General features: G+C 39.9%; 1 protein-coding gene across 3 annotated transcripts in view; it reads right to left on the bottom strand.

The window, feature by feature from the left end:
* Nucleotides 1–13,530, bottom strand: part of SLC1A2 (solute carrier family 1 member 2) — a 93,485-nt gene that overhangs the window by 19,389 nt on the left and 60,566 nt on the right. For all 3 annotated transcript variants that reach the window (XM_080594495.1, XM_080594494.1, XM_080594493.1), the window contains 4 exons: nt 10,533–10,698; nt 7,423–7,549; nt 5,065–5,298; nt 905–1,099 (listed from right to left, as the gene is read on the bottom strand). In XM_080594495.1, the coding sequence (XP_080450621.1) occupies nt 905–1,099; nt 5,065–5,298; nt 7,423–7,549; nt 10,533–10,698 (722 nt within the window). The remainder of the gene's footprint in view (nt 1–904; nt 1,100–5,064; nt 5,299–7,422; nt 7,550–10,532; nt 10,699–13,530) is intronic.

Here is a 13,530-nt window from a genome sequence, read left to right as displayed (position 1 = left end):
GAAACATAGAATTATACTTCCCTATGCAGGAGTTTCTTTAGTGCTAAAAGGGTTTAATAAAAGAAAAGTTGGGTGGGTGGGTGAAAACTGCAGGAAGAACGCAAACTTGGCAGCCTTCACTTGTGGTTTGCATTTTAACTATTCAAAATGTTAGGCCTGATGTCTTCATCGAGTTTTCCATTGTACATTAACTTTAGCTGCAGCAGTCATGACTTTGCCTTTGTTTTTCATTAGTCACTATATCTAATGGGTCTTAAAACTCCATTACAGTAAACAGTCTTCAATCACTCTTACCCATTTTGAATGGGTACTTTGTCCTTCTAAAAATTCAGCTTTGTCCTTAATATGATGATTTGAAATGAAAAGATTAGAGCCAACATTCTCTGGGTTAGAGAGAAAAAGCCAGATTGTATCTAGACGATGCAGCAGGTAATCTCACCCTCAAGATGCTTTACAGTCAGCCCATTGTTTTTTGCTGTTCACAAAAGTCACAAAAAAAAAATACACACACACAAAACAAGATATAGATAAATTTTTAGGTATATTTTTCTCTTCCAATGTTTATAAACAGGTATATTCTAGAAAGTTAATGCCCCATATATCACTTGGGGCATCCCTCTGTACTAAAAGAAGGCACTGCATTGGACAAATAATGCTGTATTTCGTCATGTATTGTCAACTGCAGAACAGCATAAATCACCACCAGCATGCATTGAGGCTGCAAATGATGGAAAATTCACATCACTAGAGAGCCAGGACCTATGTATATTACATTCCTTTGCATATCATTATTACAAATCCATGGGTTTCATAGCAGATTCCACAGCCACTGAGAAGACATCCAACCCAAAGCTTCACATTTTGTAGTCTTTAGAAACAAAGCCTACGAGTGTTTTGAACTGACCTCACAGTAACTATCTGGCCTCCATCCAGCTCAATTCCGTTCATCTGTGCTATGAAGATGGCAGCCACAGCCTCATAAAGGGCAGTTCCATCCATGTTAATTGTTGCTCCAACAGGAAGAACAAACCTTGTTACACGTTTATCAATGCCTAGATTTTCTTCAAGACAACGGAATGTGACAGGTAATGTTCCAGCACTGAAGGAAAGAAAGCAAATAAGTACAAAAGACAACGTTATAATATAATATATACATGAGGGAGCAAAGTCAAATTCTGCTCTCTGTGTTTACACTTTCTACTTCTACTTTCAGCTGTGATTCAAGCTATCTTGGCCAATTTTTCAATTACATCTACATTTAGCTGGAGGTGGGACTGAGGCCAAGACACAAACATGACTCAAGGAGGGATGAGAGCTTGAGAGATTGTAGATGAAGCTTTCAGACTCCTCGATGAGTTATTTCTTGCATTTTGTTCAAAAAGACCAGTTCCAGATGTTTTCTGATGGACAGAACTACATGCAAAGGGACAAATATTTCTTTGATTGTAAATTTGTTCTGAAGGGATAAATCAGTGCTGCATCAAGGAAGGAAAAAGCCAGGCAAAAGCATACACAGCCCATGCAGTTCCCAAACATTGGAGGACAGGAAAGGGTATGAAACATTGGCAGATAAGAAAAGAAAGAAAAGATGGCTGGAAGAGGGGAAAGGCTCTTTGAACAGATCCGCAGTGCCTTGCCTTTGTGGGAATGGTTCAGGCTATTACATTAACTTCCTTAAAGTAAAACTCCATCTAAAAATACTCTTGAAAGCAGAACATACTCTTTGTATGATTACTATTCCTTGTAGATGCAAATATCTTCTACTTCCCTTCCCTAGCAGGTCTACCTGCCTCAGGCAAAGGACTTGCTGCAACAAGTATGAAAGCCACACAGGAGCATGTTTTGGTTCCTTTCTTTTCCGTGTTATCTCTGAGGTCAAGTCCACCACTAAATGAAGTTGGTTGCTGCCTGAAAAGCTGTTCTGAAAACAAACTTGACCTGGGGAAATTCCTTTTAATTGGTGTTTCATACAGAAGCAGCTGGAGCACATCTGTTGTGGTTTATTTGAGTCTTCAACCTCATCTGAGTTGGCAGAATTTCTCAAAGGCCTTCACCATTACATACCACTAATGCTGGTGTCATTGCCCTTAAAAAATACTATTTTTCTTATAAAGGAGTAAAGAACTAGACTCACCAAATTTTCTCAGATAAATACTTACAGCATATTGTTTCTAGTGCCTTGTAACTTCAGAGTCTTTCCAACTCTTTCATTCATCCATTACCAGAGAGGTGCTATTGGGTACAAAAACTGTCATCTTTCCATTTTACAGATAATTAAACCAAGGAAAAGGCAGATTGAGGGATGATTAGGTACCTAACTATAAATATTTGGTGCCATAATAAATGTCTTCAGTTATCTGGAACAAGCACATGAGGCTGATATACATCACATGAGATCTATTGGAAACTCAAACCCTTTTGTTCCGGTCAAACAGACCTAAGTCACTTTTTAAATGACTCCTTGTTCCACATCTAAGGAAACAGGACTTAGAAGACATAAGCTTGTAGATCCCCATCTTGTACTCAAATGACCAGACCATTCTTTGTTCAGAGAGGTGATTTTTTTAGCAGTTGCCAATAAACCAGATACACAGTACCAATCATTTGTTCTAGCATCTTTAGAAATATATTTGCATTTAGGATTTATTTTACTATGGTTTTAATTGAAGTTAATCATGTGTTGAATATTCTGTGTTTTTTAGCCAAATCAGAGAGAATTCATAGTTTCTAAAAGCAATGTAGTATTCCCCCACAGGTTAGCTCTAGCAGCTATATTTATAGCAGATAGTGGAAAATATCTGGTGAGTCATTAACTAATGTTTGCTTGTCAGTTTTCAAGTCAGTTCCATGATCACTTTGCCTTCTACACTAAAGGTGTTCCCATATCTTATTAAAAGAGGAATAGAAGAAGAAGTTGACTGACACACATTGAAATCCAGTCAGATAAGTTTCTTTTTCTTCAGAAATACAAATCCCACCTTACCTTTGATTTCACAAATCAGATCATCAGCACAAGGTGTGTATCAGCCATAGGTTAACAGTGTTGTAATGAACCCTGGCTGGCTCAGCAGGCAGGGACTGCAAAAATCTTCAAATATATGCATATATCTTGTGTATCTCCAAAGATATGCAAATATCTTCCCCCTTCAGTTCTGCCACCATGAGTGAGGACAGGTTAGCAGACCATGGAGACAAGGTTTCTTTATTAAAAGAGCATGGTAAATAGATGCCTTCCATGGTTCCTCAGCCTAGCCAAACAGAGGGCCTTAATAGGTCCCCGAACAGGAATCATTTGTGGCTCCCCAAGGTGCCAGGTTAGACTGTATTATGGTGGTTCTTGTCATGCGGCCACCTCCCCATGGAGCTACGAACTGGTCCACTTCTGGTCGGTCAGTAATTCAGATCTCAATAGCAGTCAGGTGGTAAGCATAGCACCCAGATAAATCCATAAGCTGGAACCACTTAGAATCCCCTACATTTTTTCTTCCATTGTGATCCTCCAGCAGGGGGAAAAAAAAAAAGAAAAAGAAAGAGAGAAAGAGAGAAAGAAAGAGAGAAAGAGAGAAAGAGAGAAAGAAAGAAAGAAAGAAGGAAAGATGGAAGGAAGGAAGGAAGGAAGGAAGGAAGGAAGGAAGGAAGGAAGGAAGGAAGGAACGAAAGAAAGAAAAAGAAAAGAAAGAAAGAAAGAAAGAAAGAAAGAAAGAAAGAAAGAAAGAAAGAAAGAAAGAGAAAGAAAGAAAGAAAAAGAAAGAAAAAGAAAACTTTATACTGAAAAAACAAACCTGCAAATGTTGTGTATGCACACTGTAAAATGTTAATGAAAAATCTAGGTGGAAACTTGAATATTTAAGTGCAGAAAAGCCTTAGGGAAATTGTGGTTTAGTCAAACTCCTGTCCAGACTACATCTCCTATAATGCCACAGTGTTTATGACAGAACTGGAGAATTATTGAAGTTGGAAGGCACCTCTGGAGCTCACCTATTGCAACCACTCTCATCAATGCAGGGGCAACTAGAGCAAGGTGCACAGACTGTGCCCAACTGAGTTTTGAATATCTTCAGAGATGTTCCACAAATTCTCTGGGTAACCTGTGCTCCACCACCACCTTGGTAAAACAGATTCTTCTGTTCAGATGGAATTCCTTGAGTTTCGATTTGTGCCCACTGCTTCTTGTCCTATCACTGGGCACCACTGAGAAGAGTCCTCCTCCATCTTCTCTACACCATCCCATCAGATATTACATGCACATCAGTGATGTCCCCCCAGAGTCTCTCATCCAGCAGAGCAGTTCTAACCCAAAGAGAGGCAGATGAGTTACTGTTCTCTTGAAGTGTTCCTGAAATCAAGATGGCTCAGGATTTTTGATGGTCAGTTTTGAATTTGGCTTTGTTGTTTTTACCTTTCCAATTGCAACAGAAGTTTTTATTTTCTTCAGAAACAAAGCATTTATTGAGTAAAAACATTTATTATAAAATATTCACTATTTCACTACTTCACTGAAAAAAAAAATTCAACAGACAATCTGCAGGTTGCCCCAGTGCAAAGCATCAATTTATTACTGGGAGTTATTCAGTTGCCTACCCCCTTTTCTGAGGCTGGTCTATGTGTTACCAATGAGTCTAATATGCTCAGCTCTTTACTAAAGTCGCCTTGTTCTGCTAAATTGGATGAAAGAATAAAATGAAGGTTTTATAGTAACACCTTGCCACTGTTTGAGAACCAGGTTCTGTTTAAGCCTGATATGCATAGAGATTTTGTGTCCTCCACAGAAGAAAGGTCTTGAATGCACTGAAATCTTCACTGAGATCAGCAGATACACACAAATCCTACAGCCTCACTACAGCCTCTGCTGCCTACTACCATGATACTTCAAAACAGGAAGCAACTGGTAGCCACAGGACACCTTCAACCATTTATTTCGTAAAAGAAAAAAAAAAAGTAGTTTTTATTCAATGGCATAAAATGTTTTTGCAGTGAAGGTCAAAACGGCAGATGTATCACTTCTAAACAGCATCTAATAACCTGCTAAAAAAATTTAATAAAGCTGTTATTTCTTGAGTGTACCTGGAAGCTGTGCCTAGTGCTGTGATCCATGCCTGGAAAATCCCAGCAAGGAATGAAAAGGGGCTTTTCCTCGTTATCACAAAGTAAAGCAGAGGCAGGAAGATCCCTCCATGGATGACAAGACCCACGATCACTGTTACCATGTACATGCCAAGTTGTCTAGCAACTACTTCTAAATCCTTGATTGCAATGATTTTTCCACAGATGAGGCAAGCAATGCCCAAAGGGGAATACCTGGAGAAAGAGAACAAGCATAAACAGAACTGGTCTTTGCAGCATGCAGTCATAAAATTAATGCTTAACATAGACTGGAGACAGACTAGGGTCTTCCCAGGCTCAACCCTGAGAACCAGGTCAGGAAGTGATGGAAATTCAATGGATAGCTTTCACACCTCTTTTAAAAACACTGTCTATTTGCAGTGAATTCCACATCTAATTTATTTTATTCTATCTCACTGAATGGAATATGCATGTTCCTGAATGGTCTCTGATCCTGGAATAACATCCTATAAAAACATGATAATGTTATACAGGCTTGTGCTATTATGAAGAGTAGTGTAGTAGTTGTTTTTAGTTTGTGACTTTGAAAATTCATTGTTCATCTGGTTTCAGGAAGTTGTTTAATTTATTTCAGCTAAACACCATGCTCCTGAGAGTGTTGTTAACTGCTGGAGTTACCACAGGAGTTCCAGCTCTCAGTGCAGAGAAGTCATAAACCAAACAATGTAATTCTGCATGAAAAAGTGCAGTTGTCTTTATAAACACACACACACACACAAAAGCTGCTTCTAGCCACAGCAGTTCTTTAACAATTCTAGACTGAGGTGAACAAGTGGAACTCCCAGCACCTACCTCCTTCGTTGAGAAAAGAGAAATAAAAAGCATATCAGTAAAAAAAAAAAAAAAAAGTGCAGTGAATTTCTTGAAATGTGAATGGCTTCCTGCCATTGCAACACTGACCACTAGGGAAATTTATAACTTCAGTAACGCATTAAGTGTTGGGCGTACCAACTGGTGCTAAGAGAAGTAAGAGTAAATTCTCGCTCTTGTAGTGTTATGAGAGTATAGTCACCATCTCTCTCCCTGCACAGTCGAAAGCAGCAAATTACAATAACTACTGAAAGAAGAAGAGCTTTGTGATTAAAAGCAACTGTCTTTTTATGTGGCAAGATCCCCTATAGAAAAGCAGAAGCATAACAGGAATCGTTGCTTCAAGTTCTTTTGTTTGACGCATTTCCACATCGCTGTTCCTACCTGAATCACTCTTGCATAACACCCTTTGAAACACTGATGATGCTAAAGGTTCATACTTTGGGCACCCTTCTCCCTTTTCTATAAACTTTGCCTATCTAAAGCCTCATAGAAAAGGTAGACTGCAGCCTTGTGACTCATAGAATAATTTCCAGGGACACCTGGGAATCACAGGAAGCAATGAGCCAGGATACATGCATTGTATTGGAGTGGCTACTTCTGCTCTTAAAAGACCTTGGAGATGCCAAAGGCAGTAGTATGATGCCACATGTAGCAATGTGCTTTTATGTTCCGAAAAACTGGTTTTGTGTGATCTGACCAGGTTTGGCACTGTGTACGCATAGCTCTGGGGAAGCCCTCGGAAGAACCAGAGAGAGAGAGAGAGAGGGAGACAGAGAGAGAGATAGAGAGGGAGAATCCCCTTCCAGAAACGTAAACAAGGGCTCAGTCTTAATTGGGTAAGTCACTCCCTTGAAGGCAAGCCAGGCCCCGTTATTACAGATGGGTATACTTCAAAAACAGGATGGGTACCTTCCAGTGACCCCACTGCTGTGAGCCTCTAAGACTCAAGTTCTGCAGAAACTAGGGGGGGCGGAGCTATACATCACTGAAAGCCACTGGAATTTTATTTGCTGGTAAAGTATTTTTATTACAGAAGACAGCAAATAAAGTATGTCTTCAGGCTTCTTTGTAATTATACCTTCTAGCTAATATCCTGGGATTACGCTAACCTCCCAGGAAGATTTGGATGTTCTTAATGTGGGGCGGTGTTGTATGCTTAGGTGTCCTTCTATATAGTGAACTTCAATAAGAAATGTGGCATTTGAAGGTCTTTGCTGGTACCTGCATGTCTTAGATTTTAATAAACAAAGAACAAAACCTGTCATCTTCAGAAATATTTCAAAATCATTCCTAAATAGTCCTCAACAAATAGAAATAAAGCTGTTCTAGTTCTAGCATAGTGGTTAAGGCTTTAAAAACTGAAATATTTCATTCCATTGTTTACTAACAAACTGTGTTCACTACATGCTATATTAGGGTCTTGTAATATTTTTTAAATCTTTTTTGTTGTTGTTGTTGTTCTAGAAGATAGGACTTTGAACTTACCACATGATCATAGTTACTAACTTCATTACAATCTCATTCAGAATGTTGAAGAAATCCACCATCATCTTGGCCTGTTCTCCCATTTTCCCCATAGCAATGCCAAAAGCAATAAAGAATCCTATCAAACCTATTGGGAAAAAATTGCAACACAAAGAAAAGGAAGTAAAAACACATTTTTAGCAAGTTCTTGTACCTAGTCAATGTCTTCGTACTACATTGCACATCTCTTCGGTCTTCTTAACATGATCTCACCCTCAACTTCCATGATCATATTCAGAAGAACATCCTTTACTCTAATATTTTACTACATTCCAGTTGAAATTGGAACTATGCCAAACTATGTTTTTTTCTTTTTTTCTGAGTTGATCTGATCAGCAAAAAAATACCTATACCCCAATCTTTTCAGTGCCATGCAATTGCTAGAAACCTCGTAGCCCCTGGCAAATGGGAGAGGCAACACAGCACCACACCACGACTGTTCTTTGTTGCTAAAACAGTCACTAGAGACCAAAAGCATTTTTGGCAAGCTTAAAAAAAAAAACAAAAAAAAAAAACATGGCAGAGTCAACTTACAGACTAGTCAGTTTTGTAATTTGAAGTCCCAGAACACACTTTTCACAGGCCAGGAGTACCCACCTTAAACGAAGAAGGTAGGAGTGGGAGGAGAAGGTGGGTACTGCACTTTAGGCTAAACCACACAGAATTCATATTAAACAGATTGCCCTCACTGAAACCAGCATCAGTGGATATCTAATCATAGATTCAGTATGAGTAGGATTGGACCCCAAAATTTAAATGACTAAGGTATGATAGTATGGACTGTTAAACTATCAGTGTGCCTGTCATGTATTCCTTTTGAGCTGTGTCTCCAAAGCTAACCTTTACCTTCCAGCAATTTTCAGTGTCCAGAAAGGAATTATTGGCTTTGAGGGTAAACTTTCAAACATAGTATGAGTTCAGTATTATCAAATGTGTAAACTCATCTGGGAAATTCCTAAGGAAAAACCCATCAGGATACAAAAGCATTCTAAAGAAGGGAATTTTAGCTAACAGTATTCTGGGAAAAGACAGCCTGTCCCATATCTTTACACTGGGTTTAACAACTTTTTTTTTTTTTTAAATATCCATTCCACTGAATATAAGGTCATTCTCTAGCACCAAGATATTTCTGTTGAGTCACTTAAAGGGGGAAGTGAAATGTATGTGTGTGTGCTGCAGAGCATGGAGAAATGATGAAAAGTTTTTTAGTCAAAGACCAAGTAACTTCCTGGAATTCAGACTGTGCATCAGAAAATGTTTGTAGGTGGTTTTGTTCTGTTACTTCCAAACTAGGTGCTACATTAGTCAGAAAAGTCAAGTTGGTTCATACTTGCAGGAGTTTGCATGGTTTGCACCGCTTATGTAAGCAGGATGGCATTTCCCCAACATTTTCATTTCTTCATTAAAAAGAGGAGAAAAAAAGGGGGCGAGAAAAAAAAAAAGAAAAGGAAAAAAAAAAAGAAAAAAAAGCAAGCAAGCTCTGCAACATTTGAGAGTCTTTAGTCAAAACACCGCAGCATATATCCCACCTAAACTATAGTTTTAATACTGTGCATTTCCTTCCTGTAGGAATTTTGTTCAGCTTTCTAGCTCTTTTTTTATCCATGATGGGACCAGCACAACACAAATCCCACACTAAATGTAATGCATCTCTCACATCAGAAATACTGCTTCATTTTAGCACAAAATAAGAGCTCTAAGAGAGAAGGAAAAAAAAAAAAAAGCAGGTGATGATAACAGCATGAGCATGAGCTGCTGCCTCACACAGGGTGCAGAACGCCGATCAGCACCTTAAAGCAGTGCCTCTGCCCACAGATGCAGAGTGAAACGAGGCATCTTTGAGGCAGGCACAGTGCAGTGGCTCTGGCTCTTGCAGAGCAGGCTGTTTCCCAGAGAAACAAATCATCTCAGATAAGCTTACTGATGCTATCTCCCCTGTGTCTGAGTGAAGCAGCCACTGCCAACCTGCTCACCAACACCTGGAGCAGGTCTGCAGGCACAGCAGCCACAGCTCATCAGCTTTTAGGGGTCTGTAAAGGGCCATTTGCCACTAAAAAGTGAGGGCCTAGTGTTGAGATAAAGCAGTGGATTAGGTGCTGCCACGTACTGTCCCACTCCGAGGACAGTGCCTGTAAACACGGGTGTGGGCCTCGGCCCTGTGAACACGCTGCCCCAGAGCACATGAATCTCCAAGTGTAGGTGTGCTGATGAGTGGTACAAATTGAGGGCTAATTTGTGACCATCTTCACCCACATCCACAAAGAAGGTGAAGGTGGAGCACCCCTTTCCGAGCTGATAAAACTGAGTCTAGGCACAGAGGAGAAAATAGGAGTTGTGTGGCAACTCTTCATTCCCCCACACCCCCGCCCCAGTTTGAACAGGTGCTTCAGGAAGGAGTAGGAGATAGGCAAAACCTTCATACCACCCCCACATGCCGGCTTGTACAGACAAGATGGCACAATGGCAGTTGTTCATAATGTGCAGCTGGTAAAGGTCAGCAGCCAAGATGAAAGAGAGAGGGAGTTGTGACTCAGAGATGTGTCAAGCCTCTCTGGGATTTTTCTTGGGTGGTGTGGTGCACACCCCACCTCTCACTTCAGGCTGTGCCTCAAGCCAAAATCTAGTTCAACTTGCCCAGTAAACCTACTGGAAACAACTGAGCTCAAATGCATCAGGGGGTGGGTAGAGCATCGGCTCTTGAAGCTCTCCCCCATACTGTTTTGCCAATATGCATTAGTATTAGTCTAGGTAGGCTAGTTCTAGGATGAAAGGATATTTTGCGTACCTCCTACATGCTTCCCCACTGTACTCCAAACAATACCTGTAAAGCTGCCAATTCAGAATAATTTGCTTGATTGTTTCTGTGATATAGCCATAGTTCTACTAAGACCATTTGATTTTCACCTCAAAGACCAACGGGCAGCCGGTAGGTGATAACATTTTATGACGATTATTTGTGGAGACTAAACTTGCACTGAGAAGCAGATCAGACAACACTGACTACCCAGTCACAGCCAAAAACAGTGTCATATATATGATGTGCATATTTGACAGACAAAAAGTTTCCCTACCCAGGACATTCATGCCATCCTTAAATTCAAGTCCCTTCTTAATGACCAGCTGGGCTTCTGGTGCTTCGCGCACTGTCTCATTCATTATAGCAAAAGCAGCATCAGTAACATTCGGTGGTTCTTCAATGGGTGGTGGCACCAACACTTTCTTGGTAACAGTTTGGATCTGAAGGCAATAAAAAGGGAGGATGAGAATGGAAACAGACCAGATGTAACATGGGAGATCAGGAAATAATTTAAAATTTTTCTCTTGAAATTCCAGGAAACTATGTTTTTAAAGGATTAGACATGCATTCCACAACCTCTTACCCCTTCTTCCAAAAATAAGTTTGTTTTTCAATAGTTCCAAGTGTCACAAAGTCCTGGGAGGCTTCAGCATGACTCTGGTGTGAAAACTATGTTAAATACTTGCTCCATATTGCTACTGCATAGCATTTAACAGATAGTTAGCCCCTTTGTCCAGATGGTTCACAAATGGTGCTTCACAGATTGCATGTTACACATAGATATAATTTATTTAGCACCAAAAGGCAGGCACCTCTAAGATCAGTCACAGCAGCAACTCTATAATAAGGCTTGTTATTCAGGATGGGCCGTCCAGCTCAAGTTATCACGGTTTGATGGTTAACTTGAATCAAAAACTCACGACATTTTCAACACTTCGCTCAGTGACCGTGAGCTCAAAATGAAACACATGGAATCCCAGAGCTTTCCAATTAAAACATTTTGAGTGACAGATAACAGAGCATCTAAGTTGCCAGGCACCTATTAAATCAAATCTGACGACCTTAAAAAAGAAGACAACAGAATCTGAATGGCTCTGGACCTCTCCTGGCATACAAAAGGCAGGGTTAAGGGAAAGATAGGAAGGAATGGTAGAGGGAGAAACAGGCTTGAGTTATGGCTGGGGGCAGGAGGGCAGGAAGGAGGAATATAAAGAGGGAGATCTGTGATTTGCTCTTTAAAAGGGACTGCACTTCTTTCCCACTTCCCACCTTAAGCCTTTCCTGCTTCTTCATGGCTCTGAGGCAGGCAGAATGCTTGGGAAGCTACAACTGTTTTGCCATTGTTTCCCATCTGCTCCCTACTTTCCTTGTTTCCTAGAAATGATGCTTAAGCAAGGCATCAGATCCAGTGTGTTAGCCTTTCAAAGAACATTTGCACCTCCTTCTTGTTGAGATGACAAACTGTAGTACTATAGATGATGATCCAGATTTGATCCACATACCATTGTAACATACCTTACATATCTCCTTTCAAAACCTTCTGTCTGCACCTACAGAGGGGGTTGTAAACAGAAAGCCTACACAGCTACTGTATGAGAAACTCTTCAGTTGTCCTGAAACCATCCAACATGCCTGCATGTTTTCATTTATTTACAGATTTGAATTTTATCTGAGAAATGTTAATACTTAACTTTTTATGTAAGGTAGCAGAATATAAGAGCAGAGTCACAGAAATTAACCTTACAACATTAAAGCGCGCAGAAATTCCACTGCAGTCACTTAAGTCTTCAGCTTTTCATCGCATAAGGTCATAGCACTAAAAATGCTGAGCCTAACATTAAGTTTAGATTACGACAGTCATCTGAGGCCTGAAAATCATTTGAATGTTATAGTCATATTTAAACATAGGAGTCCATTTCTCTTCATGGCACACAAGAACTTAAGTCTCTGCTGGAATAGCAGTTTTTATTATAAATTAAGAATTTCTTGTGGACCATGGAAAAATTCAACAGATACTGAAATCCCATGATGGCTCAGAGTTCAGTTTCCAAACGAGCTATATAAAAATTGTTATTTAATCCCTTCATTACTTGTAGAACTCCCACATGGGTCACTGCTGCATAGTACCACTGTTGTGCATGCTTCAAAATCACTCTGCAGGAACTGTGCAAAAATTGCTTCCTCCTAAGGGAACCTGGAACCACTGAATGTTCATGGGGAGAGTCTGAATAAAAGTAGGAAGAGAAAATATATGCTGACACCATTACAAGAAGTTAATTTTCCTGCTAAATAAGGGGAGGGATAAGTAAAACCTAACTCTCTTACTGGGCAGTTAAGAGCTAATAGAAGGCACAAGTTCCATTTGGAAAGGAGCATGACTGATTTTGCAAATGAAAGGTGGCTCCGTGCAGAGGCATTCAATAGCAGTTAATTTGGAATCTGATAAGACGAAACTTTGGAAAGCCAAAAAGCTCAGTAAGGGACTATGATGACGTCAGGTGTCACCAAAATTACCAGGACTGTGTCCACTGACTTTTATGGGCTTTGAAATAGGTCTGCATAGGTAAGTTTAAAAAACAATCAACGGAATTGGTAATCCATAACAAGTGAATTGAACTCAAGATTGATATTACACACACTGAAAAAGCAGTATTAACATTCCAAGAAAACTATTTGACATGCGTAGCTTAATTATTTTTTCTCCTGAATTTTGTCCCATTGTCTAGATAATTCAGCAACTCTCAACTGACCAGAAATTTAATTCTCTCTTCCACAGTTTAAACTGGGTAAAGGAAGGTAAAAAGAGAAAAAAAAAAAACACAAAACCATAAGCACCCTGCTCTCCCCTCACTCAATTTTGCAAAAACACATTTCATATTACATGTGGTGTTTGGCCAACCACAGTTTGACCACAACTGACATTCCCATGATGATTTGGAAATATTGAGAATGTTCTCTCATTAAACCCCAAAGGACTATGTGTTTTTATGTGGAAGTCTGTGAAGAAGTGAAGCAATCCAAATCCTTTTGGCATCTTAGGTTGCCCTCTGTTCTTCTACCCCCATGGCCTCTTCTCCCTTCCCCCTCTTCTCTTCACTCTTCAGCCATAACCACAGCTCCAGCTGTCATGCCATTTCACTTAGGAACATTTAAGAACAGGTTTGGCAATGAACCCCGTTTCATCCAAAAAAAAAAAAAAATCCTCATTACTGCCAAACAGTTTAGTTGTAGGAAAAAGAAGCTCACATAGAAGAAATTTGTTTAAGCAGAAG

The sequence above is a fragment of the Anser brachyrhynchus genome (assembly GCF_964034855.1).
Source record: "Anser brachyrhynchus genome assembly, chromosome: 5".
Taxonomy (NCBI): Eukaryota; Metazoa; Chordata; class Aves; order Anseriformes; family Anatidae; genus Anser; species Anser brachyrhynchus.
The sequence above is the reverse complement of the archived record's forward strand: the minus strand, read 5'-3'. Positions and strand labels throughout refer to the sequence as shown.